The sequence below is a fragment of the Megalops cyprinoides genome, chromosome 3, assembly GCF_013368585.1.
Source record: "Megalops cyprinoides isolate fMegCyp1 chromosome 3, fMegCyp1.pri, whole genome shotgun sequence".
NCBI lineage: Eukaryota > Metazoa > Chordata > Actinopteri > Elopiformes > Megalopidae > Megalops > Megalops cyprinoides.
The window spans coordinates 35,830,330-35,847,968 of record NC_050585.1 but is presented as its reverse complement, the minus strand read 5'-3'; the positions used below and the strand labels follow the sequence as shown (position 1 = coordinate 35,847,968).

Genomic DNA, 17,639 nt, shown 5'->3' with positions numbered 1-17,639 from the left:
TTTGCTGACAGCAGCCTATCTTTGAAATCCTTGCCTGGCTTAACTATCCTGCTGCTCATCTATTTAGTCTTGGAGGGTTAGCGGTCACATTTTGATGGACAGACAAGGGCATGCAGAACTAACAAAAAAAAAAAACCCCATAAATTCAAAGTTCATCAAAAAGACAAACAGTTAATGTGATTCTGTGATTCACTCCCTGGCATTTACAACTATCTCCTCCAGGGTTAGTCACACTTGACAAAGATGCCAATTCATTTCCTAAATGAAGCTGCATTGCTATTGTTGTTATTGTTCAAAATAATACAAGTGATTACGCAATAACTATTTGAATTAATACTCATAATCTGCTTTGAACATCAGAGATGGATGTTCAGAATGCCATATGCACACAAAACAACTTGAGAGAGGAGAATCAATATAAAACATGATCATTGTTATTAGAAAACAGTTTGTGACCTTTTCATGCTCGCCTTCTCACAGTTATTTATTTATATTCAATTTATTATTACATCCTCAGAGCTCTTCATTAACACGAACGGCCGTCTGGCGCTACTTTTTTGGTTTAACAGTGCCATCTAGTGGATACAGTCGTCTCAGGCCACACGCATTCCGCGGAGAAATTTTTGGGATTGTTTCCGTATGCCAGGCGCAAAATACATCTATTACGCAGTTATAGGGTGACCATACGTCCTCTTTCTCCCGGACATGTCCTTTTTTGGGACCTAAAAAATGCGTCCCAAAAAGAGGACATGTCCAGGAAAAAGAGGGCGTATGGTCATCCTAGACAATGATTTGGCATTTTCTGTTCAGTTTGGTTAACATGGGCGGCAGTGTAGCGTAGTGGTTAAGGAGCAGGACTCGTAACTGAAAGGTTGTCGGTTCGATCCCCGCTGGGACACTGCTGCTGTACCCTTGGGCAAGGTACTTAACCCGCAGTTGCCTCAGTAAATATCTGGCTGTATAAATGGATAACATTGTAAAGAACTATAATCTATGTAAGTCGCTTTGGATAAAAGCGTCTGCCAAATGAATAAATGTAAATGTAAACATAGGAAATACAGCCCAATAAAGAAGCCCCACAGCCAAAAGTAGTAGCCAAAAGTCTCCAAACACAAAACGAGAACGTAATTGGGTAGTCTTCATTGGCATTTCCTAAGGAGTATAATGATGCATTTACCTTAAATGAGGATTGTGACAACGTATTCCGTTCTTACACCGCATGAACGCATGGGTCAATGGACAGATAACTCACTTCATCAGTTTCAATGTGATTCTTCGGGAGCGAGAGCTGTGTCTTTTGCTCTATGATGTGAGAGATTACATTAGGTTTACGTAAAGCAAACTTATTATTTAAATATACTACCCACAGTGCGCTTTTATGTAAGCACGAATAACTAAAGTCTTTCACTAGGAACCATAAATTAATCTTGAGCCACAGCGTCCTAGCATTCTGAAATGCCGGTAATACAGACTCCCAGACTCGCAATCTCACTGATTGGCGAATGGCGAATACACAGAGAACAGCGTTTGGGAACGTTTTCCTAACTTTCAGCCACTGCAGAACGAAGTACACACCGCTCAGTTATAAATTATCTTTCCATCTGTGCTGGGAGTGCATAGTGATCATAGCGCTGAACCCCGTCGCGACTTTTCACGGACTGCTGTTTAAAATAAACGACATTTTAATTCAATTGCTTCGGATAACTTTACCCGTAAGACATTTTCTGCGAATGAGGGATTTTCCATTGTGGGTTTGTATTTAACTATGGTCAGATAGCTAATTTTGATCTTGATCCATGCAATAGTTTTACTTGAACAACCAAGAACCGATCTGAAAATGACGCGTGAGCGACATGGTTGTTTTCATGCCCGTCGGAAATAATTAAGGCACTCAGAGGGGCGTGCGCATTCCTAAAGTGTGCTTTCGAGATAGAGAGCAAACACATTACATACACCAGCTAACTTGTATCGGAAAATGTAGGCCTATTGTCTAGAGACAAGCGCGATCTAGTACACTTTCTCTGGTAATGAGAACCCATGGCGGGACTAACAGAACTTCACGTTCTCCAGTTCACTCTGCGGTGTCATAAATCGCTTCTGGCTAAGTAGGAGGTTGGTTTTTCAGAGGCAAAACGCCGAGTACTTACTGCTCCGTTTCGCGCCAAAGCAAGCGCAGCTCTGCAGTAGAAATCGGTCCGTGGAGACGCCGCTGACACCCTCATTGGAAGGGGCTCTGTTATAAAACTGTGTAATTTACAAGTACTGTACAGCGCAAGCATTCTTATTACGATTTAGAGCAGTGCATTTTCGTTTCATGCAATATTTCACTTTATGACTTTGAATACCCATAAAGTGTGTAAACGTAACATCCCCGTACAGGCATATGAGAATATAGGTTTATATTCATGATATATTCACTATAAAGCATTTTCTTGGACTGTTTCCAGGTACCATATTTTATCTGTATGTGCATGAAATACGCTTTATTATTATTATTTTTTATCTCAGTTTTGGTTTCAATTACAGCCTTGGTACAGACCATGCCATTGGTCTTGGTCATAACTGGTATGGATCCATCACTGAGGGGCAGTTTTCCAAGACTGTTTATTGCTCTCGCCATCAAGTTGAAAGTGGCGTATTGATTTTTGCTGAAGTATGATTGTCCTTCCACTAAATAGAGCAGCTAGCAGGAAAGGAAACAACTCAAGACCCTTGTGGCAGATGCCTGGAAAATTATCTCTGTTGTGTTTCTATGACAAAAGTTCTTGTATGAGACAGGAAGTGACCTTGCAAGGAGACTAATGCCCCAGCTGGTCTCTGCTCCCCCTCATTTTACCCACCCATAGGAGGTTTGCTCCCAGGACAGCTGGATTACCCAGTAAGCACTCATCTTCTCTACAAAAACAATGTTCTTGTTATGAGGGAGAAAAGCAAAAGAAAAGGTGGGTAAATAATAATGATTTCACTGGTCATCACTATTTGTTGGTATTCCCTTTCGTAGCACCAGTAGTGACTCATGTCCATGGCCTGTCTTATGGCAAGTTTATACTGGTCCAGCTTCAGCTACACCTCAAAGTACTCATTGTGTTACGTTTTAATCTGTTACCCTCACTGTAAGTGCAATGGCAACACAGGTTCTCTTGAACTAATGGTTGGGTCACACTCAAAAAAAAGAAGAAAAAAGTTCCTTGGTTCATAATTTGATTCATTCCAACAAATATGAGAACAGTAGAACAAAAATAAATGTTTCCACTGTAAAGCCTTCGTCAGTGTGAAACTTGAAACAGAAAATGTTTTTTTTGGTCTACTGCTCCCGTGTTTGCTGGAATAGGTAAAGTTATTATCTAAAAAGTATTTTTCTTCTTTTTAGAGTGCAACTCAATCATTGGTTCTACTGATCGTTATGGATTTTTACCGTTACGCAGCAAAATGATAGGATCACAGTGGTACACAATCTATATTTAACACAAGTTCTCTTGTCGTGTAAATAGCCAGTGTATATTGGACTGGTAATTGAATGGTAATGTTTGTTTTCATACTGTGAAGAAATATGAATATTTTAACAAAATCCACACACAAACAACATACCCATAATTCTGTTGTGCTTGTGGTTCTAAATCATACTTTTGCTATTAACACTCCCTTTTCTCAGTGATTTAAATAATTGCTCTCCCACCAACATGATCAGCTGTGTGACATTTGATTACTGGGTTGATCGAGGTTTTTGAGATCAAAGGTTACGGCCTCCATTAGAACACAAGTAGGCTGCTCAAAAGCTATACTATACTCTTTACTCTATACTTTATGCTCTATACTCTTTCAATTACAAATCCAAATGTCAAATAACAATAAAAAAGGTCACAATCATAGTTTTTATACTCTGAGGACTTTTAATATTTTCATTAAAAAAATGTCTTCAGACACCCTGTTCTCCGCTCTTTAGCATTATCCAGTACATTTAGAGCCATGATATTTAACTCCAACAAACCAGTGGGCTCAAGTCAAATGAACATACACCATTCAGACACAAACAGTACTGAAGGAGCATAGTAAAGCCAGCTTACAGTTTGGTATCATTTTGTACATACAATATTGATGTGGCAAGAAGGTCAACATAATAAGCATAAAAACAGATAATCCTGCTAATTAAGCCTTCCATATTTACACTGTGTACAGTCTACATTTATGTATGCACATATCTACACACAGAAATAGAAACAACCACACATACACTATTTATATATTTATATACGTATAGCTTTATATTTAAAATGAATAAAACAGACATGCTTCCCAGAAGCTCTGAAATGCTTAAATGTCCTAGACATTGTAGAATATAGATAACAACAATAATAATATTAATTAAGGATGACACAAACACACTAATGAGGGGGGGCCGCGCAGGCTGAGGGGTAATGCTCCAGTGCTAGAGTGTCCGAACAAAAGAAGGGTGCTTCGATGGGCTCTTCTGCTCACAACCCACTGGTCCACGGGCCACATGTCCACACTTTGGACCTGGTGCCTGCCTGTATACACCCCTGGTCTTAGTCCCAGTCTCGGCTCAGATCTTGGTCTCCGGCCCGTCGCTGTCCAGCGGTTGGAAGGAGTCGCGGATGCGGGCAGCCTCAGCGGCGCAGAGGTGCCCGAATGCCTTGTTGTACCATTCAGGAGCCCTTCCTCTGAAACACAGCACAGCACATGCACAGTGACGATAGCTACCAGGTTACATCGGTTCTGTGACATCATCACCTTATGGGTCCACACAACATTTAACTGCTCTAGTTCCAACACACCTAAGCTTGAAAATGAAGACGCATTCTCAAATTTCCCCGCCCGGGAAATCATTCATCTGAACTGTGACATAAGACTAAGCAGTAAACTGCCCAAGCAAGTATGTGTCCTTTGTTGATCATCCATACGGCAACTCAGCATTGAAATGAAGAGAATTCAGTAAAGACCACGCACACTCACTTTAGGTCAATCCTGCATATGTGAGTGAGCCGGGATTTCCCTGAGCCACACGGTTCCAGCAGGTACTGTGACTCCAGAACCATCCCCCGCACCCCACCCATGGCCGGGGAGTCCTCGTGGTCCACCGATACCGAAACCAGGGCGCAGGTGCCCTTCGGCATGTCCGTCCTCCACGACCTATTCCAGGCAGACAGAGGTAGTCAAGCTTTCAGTCCCACAGTGCTGACAGAGCCTGCTAATAATGAAGTGAATAATGGATCCAATTAAATCAGGGTTACAGCAGCACATTTCTATTTTGAACCAAGATCAACTGAGAAATCATATTTCACTGCTAATTCGATGCAGATGTGGGAAAGCAAATGTTGTTATTCAAACGGATTATTGGATTTTACTGGAGTAATTCAAGATAATCTCAGCCAAGATGTCTCCTGAAACCCATTTATGCCATTGTTTGTTTTACAGCAACCCGTGTAAAATGGCGAAGGGTCCAGGTCCAGACATGAACTCCTGGCCCAGTGCTCGCAGGGGTCATCTGATTTGGCATCCGCGGGGCGGGTCGCTCACCTCAGCACCACAAAGTCGCGGCTGGGGTGCGGGGGCATGCGGCTGAGCACGTACTGGTACACCTCCGTCTGCTTGTCCAGCGTCTCGATCACCTTCCACTGCAGCAGGTCCACGTCCCACAGGTGGCGCTCTCGCAGCACGCGGTTCAGCACCACCGAGGGCGGGGCCTCCACCTCCGCCATCACCCGCCACCGCCGCAGGGGGTTACCATCCCCCACCTGAGGAGGGACAAGGGTCAGGGGCGAAGAGGTGAGGTGTTAGGGAATGGAGGTGGGGGCAGCGTATCTCAGACAGTCTCTTCCAGTCTCTGATTTGTGGTGGTGGGTGGCCTAATGACGCGTGTGTTTGTACATGTGTGCGCATGTGAGTATATGTGTGTACAGTGGCTTTGCAAAGACCCCTTCACTTTTTTCATACTTTCTTGTGTTACAGACGTAATCTAAAATGGATTATATTTATTGTTTTGGCCATCAGTCTACACACAATAACTCATAACGATAAAGTAAAACCATTTTTTAGAAATTTTTAAAAATGTAAATGTGGCCATATGCGTTAATGCATACATACAGTATATGTGTGTGTGCTTGCAAGCATGCGTGTTTCTGTGAGTGCGTGAGGCTCACCTTCTTGTAGTACACCTCTGTGTTGTCTGCGCTGGGGCAGGACACCCAGACTTTGGACTTATCTCGGGCCTCTCTCAGCAGGTTCTGGAACAGCCCGTCCACGTGGGTGTGGTAGGAGCCGTCCTCCTCTTCCAGCTGCTTGCACAGCTCCTCCAGCGAGGGCGCAGAGAGGTCTGCCTCAACGTACGAGTTCCGCGACTGCGTCACCATCTCGTGCGGGATCTGCGGGAAGCAGAACAGACAGGGATGAGTATTCAGAGACAGGGGGAGCAGCCAATGCCAAATACATTTACATTACATTTACATTTATTCATTTGGCAAAAGTGACTTACAAGTGAGGCAGAGTACAACACAAGCCATATAAGGAGTCAATAAAGACACAAAACCCTATATTCTTTTTACTTTCAAACTAATCTAAGAGTCTCCTAGCTCTGTAACTATTTCCAGTCTTCTGAATTCAAGTTCATGCCATTCATGGGCTAACGTGCATTTTCTTACATTTATTTTACAGACTACTTGTTTTATAGCATTTATATCAATATATATATTATTCATTTGTTTGTTGCATTATTAGATTATTTTTACACTTATTTTTACGAGTGGGAAAGAAATCCCCCATGAGCTTTAATTATTGGTACAGTTCAGTATTAGGCGATTTCCCCATTCTCTATTTCTCTAGAATGTGTCTCCCAGGATTAGTGAAGGTTCACTGTAATGAGCCTCGGCAATGGGACTGTGGTCTAAATGCATAGGCTTACAGACTGGTCTCACGTGAATTCAGAGGAAATTCCTTGACTTATACAGCCAATCACAAAGTCAGGCAAAGTGTTCTCTTCTAACAGGAAACACATATGGTACATTCTTGAATTGTGGGTAAGAGAGCATGGAACTTTCTGATACCGGCCATGACTAAAATGACTTTTTTTTCCAGGACTGAACAGGCCATTTTCCGATACGGTCGATGACAAACCATTTCTTGTCACGTGGATTTTCCAGGACGTTCAGAATATGCAAATTGCAGGAGCGGTTGGTTCCCCCCCCCAGCATTGGTGTGAATAACACATCAGTGTCCCTGACCTCAAAGAGCCGGTTGCACTCGGTGATCATGTGAGCCAGCCCTTGGGTCGCAGCCAGGTTCTCATTCAGGTCCTTCTGATCTGGTCGCCCTGTGGCATACTTCTTCTGCATGGCCCTGCATAGAAAGGGGGAGTGACAGACCAACTGAGAACGAGACCCCAAGCCTGGCCCCGCCCCTGGGCCACACCCACATCCTGCCGGCGTGCCCCACCCAGCACGTGACCTTCACAGCCTCTCTGAGGACGCTGTGTGTGCCTCTTTCCGTCTTGTACAGCTTCCACCAAAAAAACAAAAAAAAAACGTGACAGCGATTTAATTAGTAGTTTAATTATAAGGGAGAGTTTGTTTGTACACAGCAGGATCTCATTAAACTCTGGGCCTTTAAAGAGCACCTTGCAGCAAAATGCCAGAACCATTAACAACAATGCACTGCAGTGCAGGCGTCTGTATTCACGAGGCTTTCAAGTCGTTTTCTCACTACTCCCCTCAAGCCAGGGAAAATGGAGTGGTTACTTTGAAGCCCCTTTCTATGGAGTCTTAATGACAGTGAGGGAATATTAACTAGGGGAGAACCAAGGACTTTATTTTCACAAAGTGTCATCTGACACAACCCTCAGGAAAATTGAGGACAAGGGGCTGTGTTCCCACAATACTCAAATGCAGCTGTGAGGTCCCCATTTTGCTTTTAATATGGGCAAAGACACAGAATAGTCACATGTGGCAGCAAAATATGTAGAAGTAGGATTGGTAAAAAATGTTTAATTTGTATGGTTCAGTTTGCTGATGCACAGTAGCCTGTATGTGAATATTCTTGAACAATGGTTATGGTTTCACTGTACAAAAACAGAAGCTAACCCAAAGCTTGCTGATTCACTTTCCAGGTGGGCTACTGTACACTTGTTCAAAGTACTTAACATAATTCAATGAACTGCTCTGGAAAACAGTGTTTGCTAAGCAGATAATGTCAATAACTTAGACTAGAATGTAATACAATATCCATCATGCTTTCCAAAACTGCAGTCATTCTGATGTTGTGTTTAGCAGTAAAGACTCCAAACAGCAAAACCAACAAGAATTTCAGATTCCATATTTAATGGGATGTGTTATGCAGCACATCAATGAGAAAGAAAGCAAGCTTGCAAATAAGCACTCCATGCTGTCCATCATAGAATACTTATCTCTAACATTGCAACTGTTGCCCTGGCACAGCTGTGGAAGTCATGCAAAGCGGGGACTGTTCTTTGGACATGCAAACCTTATGATACCGGATCATGAAGGTGAAAGGAAAGGAAAGGAGGGTCTGTGGAGCATAACAATAGTGGTCTATGTACAGACAGATAAATGAATACTAGGAAAATGTTCTATAACTGCAGGTTGCAGCAGTAAGTAAGGCAAACAGGGATAGAAGTTAACAGTAGTGATCTGCAAGCCCACGGTCGACCCTGAGATGATGGCTGAGTGCACAGTGTAATCTATTGCCCTGACAGATGACAGAATAAAGGGTTTGTGTGTGTGTGTGTGTGTGTGTGTGTGTGTGTTGGGGGGGGGCGGGGGGACGTTACCTGGGTGACAAGTTGTCCTTCTTCAGAATGTTGAGGTGGAAGAGCGAGGGCGCCAGGCAGACGGCAATGTTCATAGGTGTCATCTGGTTCTCCTCCACGGAGGAGGTGACGTCACTCAGGAAGCACAGCAGCGTCTGCAGGACCTCCCTGTTCTCATCAGACATCAGCATGATGGCAGCCTGCACCGCCTGCAGGCGCTGGTCCTTCGGCACGTCTGAGAGGGAGGAAGCATTCATCGCTTGATTACTACCGTCTGTGCTACCATATATAGATCAGGCCATGAATGGTTAATTTGTGTGTTTTATATGTATTTTCATGTTTGTAGAATCCTTTTTGGTTTGGCAAAAGTATGCTGTAAATAGTCACGCCAATAAAGCCCAGTGAGTTGAGATGAACTGATAATGGAAGAAGGGAGAGAAGGTAAAAGAGGAAACGAGGGGAAGCAGATGAAGGAGAGATGGACAGAAGGAAAGAGAGAAATAAAAAGAGGGGGAGAAGGGAAGGAGAGAAGGAAAAAGAGGGAGAAAAGAGAGGCGTGAGTGCAGGGAGAGTGAAGGGAAGAGAAAAAGGGAGATGCACAATCAAAAGAGGGAGAAGGAGACATATACAGTAGCTTGGGAAAAGAGAGAGACAGAAACAGGAGGTTTTCATAATGGTGACCTGTGAGGACACAATAAAAGGAACATACTGATTAAAGCAGCTTTACCCGGCATAGATTTATCATGAGTGTGTAAGTTCAGCCACATCATTAAACACGACGCACACTGTATGCTTTTGTCACTAATTAAATGCGTTTGCAGACTCAAACACTAAATATGTGACAAAATAGCCTGAGGAATTAGTACTGAAATGAAAGACTCCGTGAGTGTTAAATGACCCAGTGCAAGAGAATGATTATGGGGTGCTGTTCATTTGTTCTTTGTATATTTGACTGCATCTGTGCATGTTTGTGTGTGCGTGTGTGGGTGTGTGTGTTTTGTGGGTGTGTGTGTGTGTGTGTGTGTGTGTGTTTTGTGTGTGTGTGCTTGTGTCTACATTCTCACATTGGTAGATGTGCAGGAAAGTCTCTCCCAGCTTGCTCGTGAGCAGTGGCTCTGGCAGGTCTCTGAAGAACTGCTTCACCATATCCGCCACATCGTAGGCTGACTGGTCCTCATAGTTAACGTTGTCGGGTGAGTTCTCGTTCATCTGTCTCAGCGTCTGGATGCGTGACTTCACTCCTGACTTTCGGAAAAGACCAACCTGTAAATCAGAATCAAAGCATGTTAGAACTTTTTCTGCAACTTTTTTTTTTTACCTTTTTTTTTTTTACCGGTTTCATCATGTTTACATTGTAATGTAAGACCTAGGAAATGGAATTGTAACAGAGCTTTTACTCCAAGTGAAGTGCAGGCTTGTGTTGAACATCCCACTTTAATTAAGTGTTACTGAAAGGATGACTTTCCTACTTTCCTATTTCCTATATGAATAAACAAATAATATTCCACTGTATCAGTGGTAAGACAAATGGTTTCCCCTCACCTGGTCCAGACATTGGCTCCTCAGGTAGCGCAGGGCCTGCTGCACACTGAGGGGTAGTGGCTGACCAGACCGCTGGACGTGGACAATCAGGGGGACACCAAAAACGTTCTTGTCCTTGTAGTCCGGCACCTTCACCCTCTTCATGAACTTAGGGACCGACCTGAGGGAGACCATGCACAGCAAAAAGGTCATTATGAATTCGGCGTCTAACATAAGACCCTGCATCTCCTCCTCCTCTGATGGACAGGCCAGGGTGACTAGCCGGCTTTCAGCAGCAGAGACAGACAGACCAAACACTTTTGTGTGTGTGCATGCTTGTGTGCGTGTGTGTGTGTTTGTGCATTTGCTGTCAAACAGGGGGACATGGTAGTGCCTGGTAATGCCTGATTGACAGTTCATAGGATCTCCCCTCTGCCCCCCCCCCACCGCATCAGTGCCCTTCTCATTTCATGCTCTGCTGGTTCGCACATAACTGGCTGGATACTGAGACAGACTGGTTTCCACTGAGGGTGAAAAACAGGAGAGATGTCCAGACGGAGGGGAAGGAATGGTGTGAGACAGGAAGTGAAAGGAGACGAACAGCAGGCGGACACACGGCATGGAGCAGTACCCACCCGTGGGAGCTCCTGCCGTAAGGTACACCACTTTCATGTAAGGGTTGCAGTTTAGATACATACGTACATGTAAGATACATGCATACAATCACATACTTTTTAACACTTACCAGGATGCATATTAAGCCAGATAATCAATGTAGCCATTAAAGTCACAACAGACCCTAGCACTCTCTCATACAGATATAAACACACACACACACACACACACACACACAACAGGAGTGGGTGGACATACAGATAACAGACACAGATGACACATGTTGTCTGCATGTCTGTCAGACTTCAGGGCCACTGGGAAACGAGTAGGAAAAGAGTGCACTGAGCCGTGATATAAGAGGGAAACCATCAGTCTGACCTGTCAGACCCCCAACGTATACACATATGTGCTTGCAACCCATACACAATCATTCCAGCTGGAGACTGTCCATGGCTGGCTCACATCACTGTCTGACTAAAATAGACCTGGAAGACTGCTCTGCTTACAGTATGTAATTGTGCAGTGTATGTAGATACAGCACGTACACATTCAGTTTTAAAAATAAGCACTTAGGGTGAAGCTGGCGAGGGAACAACCCACACCACTCAGTTCCATTTATTTATTACGCTCATGTAATCATAGCGTAGTAGTGTAACAGTGAAGCCTTCATGTAAAAGTCATGAGGCCTTGGTGGAGGTTTGAGAACAATAACCCAAATTCAGTGCGCCTCTTCTTAGGCCCAACCACCCCCCACTGCTCTTACCAGGTCCAGCCATGCTTGTTGGACATTGAATACTTTTCCATGATTGCAGTGAGGCGCAGCAAAGAGAACTTCTGCAGCAAGCTGAGCTGGGCAGCTGATTGGCTGGTGATCTGCAGCGAAGCCCCTGATTGGCTGAGGTGATTGGAGATCCTGAAGCTGGGCCAGCGCAGTCTGGGAAACACAGGGAACGGCATGGTTTTCATAAATATGTTTAAACTGTGTTTTCAAAGATGAAGCTTTGACTGAAGCAGTTACTGCAGACACAGACAAGGCCTGCAAATATGCTGCTCTTGCTCAATAAACCAGCCAGATTCACATCCCCCTTTTTCCAAAATGATATGATTATATAATGATATTTTGTTTACATGTTTATGTTAAGTGTATCCTATTTACGTCACAGCCTGCTGGATATCCACAATATTGTCCAGCCAGCAGAGGGGATACTGACAGGCTTAATCTGCACTAATCTGTATTAAAACAAATGGAGCTCCTGAGGGGACATAAATCCTGTAAGAGACACAGAACATCTCATGCTCACTGCACAGCGGATGCAGACACGCGAAGCGCTAACTCACCGAGTGGGCCTGGTGAGTGACGCCCCCACCCCCGAGTCCCGCCTCTCCCTCATTTCTGTCGAGTCCGTGTCGTTGAGGGACACCCCGTCCTTGTCCCCGTCGCTGGGCGTGGTCTGGCCCTCCAGCACCGAGTTCCCCTCGAAGTCCAGCGTGATCTGGCTGGAGGACTGTAGCCCGGATGCCCCCCCCACGCCGCCCTCCGGCAGCACGTTTTGGGACCAGTGGTCCACAATCTGCTGCAGGCCGCTGACGTGCTGCAGTACGTCGTCCAGGTGGGGGAAAAGGTCCTCCTTCTCCAGGTCCATGAGGTCGCCCGTGCTGGCGTACAGGTGGGAGCCGGGCACGTTGTCGTACACACTGATCCGGCTGCCCCGCGGGCAGCACTGGGTGACGGGCCGCGGCTCCTTGGCGCCGAGGGGGAAGCGGGGCTCGGCGCCCAGGACACCCGCCCGCCAGCTCACCGGCCCGCCGCCAGTGGGCGACAGGCTCTCGATGGACAGCGCCCGGGGGAAGGTGCCGGGCTTGTGGTCCTTGGGCACGTGCACCACCAGGTCCTCGTAGGAGCGGAAGCTGCTCCGCCGGCTCTGCTCGCCGGCCCGCCTGGCCTGGCCCCCCGTCAGGACGTCCACGTCCTCCAGGTACATGCCGCTGCGCTTGTGGACGCCCCGGTGAGGCCGCCGCTCCTTCAGGCAGGGGGTGCTGACCGCGCTGCCGCTGGTCTCCGAGGGGCCGCTGCCCTCGCCGCTGGACTGGGAGGGCGGGGCGCCTCCGCCACCGCCGCCAGGGGGCGGGTGTGCCTCGCCGTTGATGATCTCCACGCAGCGCAGCGTGCGCAGCGCCTCCGACTCCTGCTGCAGGACGGGCGCGCTGATGACCAGCGCCTTGTGGCCGGGCTTGCCCCGCGAGCGCAGCACCTCCATGCGCCGCAGGAAGTCCTTGGCGCGCGTCCGCCCGTGCCGGCCGCCCTTGGCGGGCAGCGAGCCGTAGTGCGGGATCTCCCTGGGCACCTGCGGCAGGGTGAGGGAGGTGGAGTCGGGCATGCCGGGGGCGGAGTCCGGGCTGTCCCGGTGCCCGCTGGCCCCGCTGCTCTCGCTGTGCAGGGAGGAGACCTCGGGCTCGCTCAGGTCCGTCAGCACGCTCTCGCTGCTGGCCGCCGCTCTCAGCCCCCCACCGACGCTGCCTGCGTGCTGCCTCTCTACGCCCCCCAGGAAACAGTCGATGTCCTGCAGTCGGGACCACCGCCGGCTGCTCCACTCAAAGGTCCATCTGTTACTGATTGCAAACAGGTCTTCCTCATCTGAGTCTTCACTCTAATATAAAAAAAAATGCAGTTCATCCCAGATGATCTTTGCCAGGAGACACAGGTAGAATTCAACTTTTTTTTATACAGTATCAGTCAAAAGTGTGGACACATCTGATTAAGATATTTTGATCTAAAGACTTATGCTTAAATACCTGAATTTTCTTTCTTAGACAACTATAAATAGGGAAGTTGATGCCTATGAATGGATTTAAAGTAGTAGAATAAAGTAGTAAAAATAAAGAAAAAGTAGACGTGCCCAAACTTTTGATTGGTACTGTATACCAGAAAATTAACAGAAGATGCACATGCTCATTTTGAAATGTCTAATAAAGTTCAACGGTCTTTTAAATGAGCTGCTCTATTGCAGCAAAAATGTCCACAAGTCCAAGAGGAAAATATCATGTACACGTTAATGCACCCATAAACCCGTCACATTAAAAAAGAGGCACTGACATCCTCACACATTAATGCTAATCTGCCAAATTCCAAAGGGGTGAAAGAACAACTTTAAGAACATAAACCCTGGAACATTATTTACTGAACAGACTCAGACATAACAAAGGAACAATACTCTCAGATATCCTTCCAACTAGGTTAGGGGGACAAGGAGGATTTGATTCTTCCTCAAAGCACTGAGAAAATGCGGATTGAACACTGTCTTTAGAAGGCCCAACAGTACATTAGTGTTCTAGAATATCACTGGTAATGCAGAGCCAAGACACCACTTCAGGCCATCACTAACGACTGTGTGGTAATCTGACACTTACGTAAACTTTAGCGAGAAAAAACATTTTAGGATTAAAGTACTGTACTGTCTGCAGATTGAAAGATAGCCAAAGCGAGAGGGTTTTGGGTGTGAGTAAATATGACTGACAGAAAAGTGTTCCAAGAAGCCCTCTTTGCCCTTAAATTAGACTTGTAATACATCTCAGTGGGACATGACGACATAGCATCATGAACATAACATCATCCACAACAACAAAGGAATTGAATGGTAGCAAATGCAGAAATGAAACATTACATATCTGCATAACATCTGAAACAAAACCATACGTGCTTATTTAGATTGCAACAGTAATATCACAATCCTGAGGTTAGGTGACATAAGCTGTGTGAACAATAATAATGACTGAGGTGGAAACTGGCTTGCACTCACCTTCTTTTTGGGAAGGCTCACGTCCAGTTTCATAGAGGCGCACTTGTTCAGCGTGTTGAGCCGCCTGAAATAGAGAGAGTCCCCAAATCAGCCAGTTCCCTTCACGCTTCTCTCCTCCAGCCAACCTAAATCTCCACCGCCTCCTCACACCTCCACGGCAGAAACCCAAACATGCAGCAGACTCCCCTCTTCTCCCCTGCATCTAAAGTCTCGCTAAGCCTAACTGCTGGGTGCTCCAGGCTCCCTGTCTCCCTCCCCTCTGCCTGAGTGGATGTGAGCAGCTGAGGGGGGTTGGTACGGCGGTAGCTACTCCTTCCCGGAGGTTCACGAAGTAACAGCATGTTTTACCAAGGGCCCAAAGACAACAGCAGAGCCGGTGATCTCCCGCCCTTTGATGTCAGCATTCAGCGCTTAACATTCGGCACAGCCTGGTCTGCACTTCCCACCCCACCCAGCCCAGCCCTGCCTCTTAGGGAGGGTTCAGTTCATTCAAACACAAAAAATGCATGCATACTATGAGAGAGATGGATATCCCTGGTGTTCTTGTCAAGACTTAAAATCTTTGTCTTAAATACTTTTCCCTGACATTCCTTTTTGATGAACTCAGTTTAGGTGTTTGTTTCAAATCGTCCCCCGAAAGCAACTGGAATAAAACCATCGATTTACTTTTTTTTTCTCCCAGTAAAGCCTCAAAAATTAAAAGCCATTCCACACTAATGAGGCAAAAGAATTCCATTCACCTGAGCCCTGACAAAAGACCACATGTGGTGACATAATTGCTGCATTTTATGACTCCTGTATTGTTCTCAGGGGATAAAGCATATTCTTTGGCAGTAAAGCCATCAGATCTCCCTAATACTGTAATTAACCCAACCCTCCTCCAGAGAGAACCTGCTCAGAGTCTTCACATCTCTCAGTTTCAGAGCAGCTCTCACAGTAACCCACCCCCCAAAAAACACACGCGTAACCTACAGACATCTGCTGAGTAAGCCAATCCCCCCCCAAGGCACAGAGGCCCCTGAATACCAGGTCAGAGTGCGGTGGTGCAGAGGAAGGGGTGAGGGATCAAAGAGGTGGAGGTGGTGACAGTAGCCACTCGGGTCAACCGTCTGGTCAAACAGGCAGCCCGCTGCACCGCGAAAAGAGAGGGGGGCAGACCCCTTCCCCTTCTAGGCAGAGAGGTACAACAGAGAGGGCAGAGTGGAACCCTCACTCATGGGGGCTCTGTTTGCTCCTGCTCCTGTCTATTGTCTAAGAGTTAAGGTGAGATGTCTGTCAGTTGTTTGGGGTCACAGTACCTCATCTTCTACAGTTGTCTATGAATTGTGAAATTAACATTGGGGTGGAATTCTCACTCACACTATTCATGAATGCAAAACACAACTGCTGCTCCATTTGAATATAATTAATGTGATAGGTGACACAATTCGCACAGTGATCCAACCAAAGATCTGTATTTTTGTGATGTGACACCAATTCCTTTCTAATATTTTTTGATAATTGACACAGATGCATAGATCAGGACCCATATGACATGGACTGGTGGACCCGCACAGCATTCACACTTTATCTTTGGAAAAGCAGGGTGACTGGCTCACGAAATCTATTCACAGGGCTACTGACCTGACAATTAAGCAAGAGTATTTCCAGTAAGTAGAACTCAGAATCTGAATGGAAAACCACCTTCTGAATTGTCGCTGTCAGCACTTCTGCACTGGACTGTGGTTGGATGTTGGATGTGCCGGAAAATTTGCAGATGGGAGAATAAGACTCATTTCACTTGAGTTCCATTTGCATAACGTGAACTCACTCTTAAGGAAAGTGACATACTCCTGTAAGCTGCCCCACTGACCCTCTCCATTATTCCACCAGCTTCCCCAGTTTTCACATTGACCTCAGTAACTCATTGCTGTTTCAAATTGAGTTTGTGAATGTGGATTCAAAGCCTTACCAAAACAAAGAAAAGGAAGTTCAGCTCCAAAAAAGTTCACAGCGCGTACACTTCCAATTTTGTCATTTTGGATTTGCTCAACAGATAAATGTAAGCAAGATACGCAAAAACGGTTCACTCACATTTTAGTCTCCATAACAGAATTTTTTTTTTTGATGTAGAGATGTATGACTTCCTGCTCTGGTACCACAGATAAACCATGACCAAAAACAAAGTTATGAAACAACAAATCTCATTTTATGCAGCACACAGGAGTGCACTATCTAAGCTCTACTTTCAGCGGCTTATTTCTGTCTCTCTGTAAATCTAATCATTTCAGTAGGTAGCATGTCAGTTTCTTTGGTGATTAAATCAGCTCTGATATTCAGGATGGCACTGAACGAAGCTAAATGCATTTGGCAGACCAGAGTGATTAACATGCTTGTCATTCTGAGAGTGGATACATTTCAGGTCCTGTAGGTGTTAAGAGTTAGGCCTTTCATGGCATTAGTATACAGTATATATAATCTGCCTCCAGGCTGGATTTGACACACTAAACCTGATGGCCCAGTTTAAGGTAATGGCAATATGAATGCCTTTTATCATATGGAATTTACTATGGCAAATTTTAGACTGTATGCTGACTTGTAATCCTGTTACAGGTGGTTTGTCTCCTTACCGGCAAAGAGGCTCCACAAGGTCTTTGTCAAGAAAGTCATGATCCTTTTTCACAGCAGATATGTCAATGGGAAACTGAGAATCTGTGGAGAGAAGGCAGAGGAGAGATCAGCTGGCCGTTCTTATCCTATTTGTTCTCACCACACATTGTGGGACTCACATTTTATTACAATCTATCAAAAGCACATTGTTGTGTATGCCCTTTGGCTATGTGTTTTTCAAGATAAAATCCATCTGCCTGTTGATAAGAAAAAAAAATCAGTGAAAACTTTTCTCAATGAAAGAAAATTTGAAAAAAGGTGCATTCCATCCACAATTTTAT

The 17,639-nt window shown here is 45.5% G+C and overlaps 1 protein-coding gene across 6 annotated transcripts in view; it reads right to left on the bottom strand.

Annotated features, from left to right (window-relative positions):
• Positions 1-4,378: 4,378 nt before the first annotated feature.
• Positions 4,379-17,639, bottom strand: part of stard13a (StAR-related lipid transfer (START) domain containing 13a) — an 83,092-nt gene continuing 69,831 nt past the window's right edge. For all 6 annotated transcript variants that reach the window (XM_036523953.1, XM_036523951.1, XM_036523954.1 and 3 more), the window contains 12 exons: positions 17,319-17,400; positions 14,710-14,773; positions 12,251-13,560; positions 11,676-11,846; positions 10,319-10,478; positions 9,841-10,039; positions 8,798-9,011; positions 7,236-7,350; positions 6,159-6,380; positions 5,536-5,753; positions 4,972-5,148; positions 4,379-4,679 (listed from right to left, as the gene is read on the bottom strand). In XM_036523953.1, the coding sequence (XP_036379846.1) occupies positions 4,562-4,679; positions 4,972-5,148; positions 5,536-5,753; positions 6,159-6,380; positions 7,236-7,350; positions 8,798-9,011; positions 9,841-10,039; positions 10,319-10,478; positions 11,676-11,846; positions 12,251-13,560; positions 14,710-14,773; positions 17,319-17,400 (3,050 nt within the window). In that variant the 3' untranslated portion in view covers positions 4,379-4,561. The remainder of the gene's footprint in view (positions 4,680-4,971; positions 5,149-5,535; positions 5,754-6,158; positions 6,381-7,235; positions 7,351-8,797; positions 9,012-9,840; positions 10,040-10,318; positions 10,479-11,675; positions 11,847-12,250; positions 13,561-14,709; positions 14,774-17,318; positions 17,401-17,639) is intronic.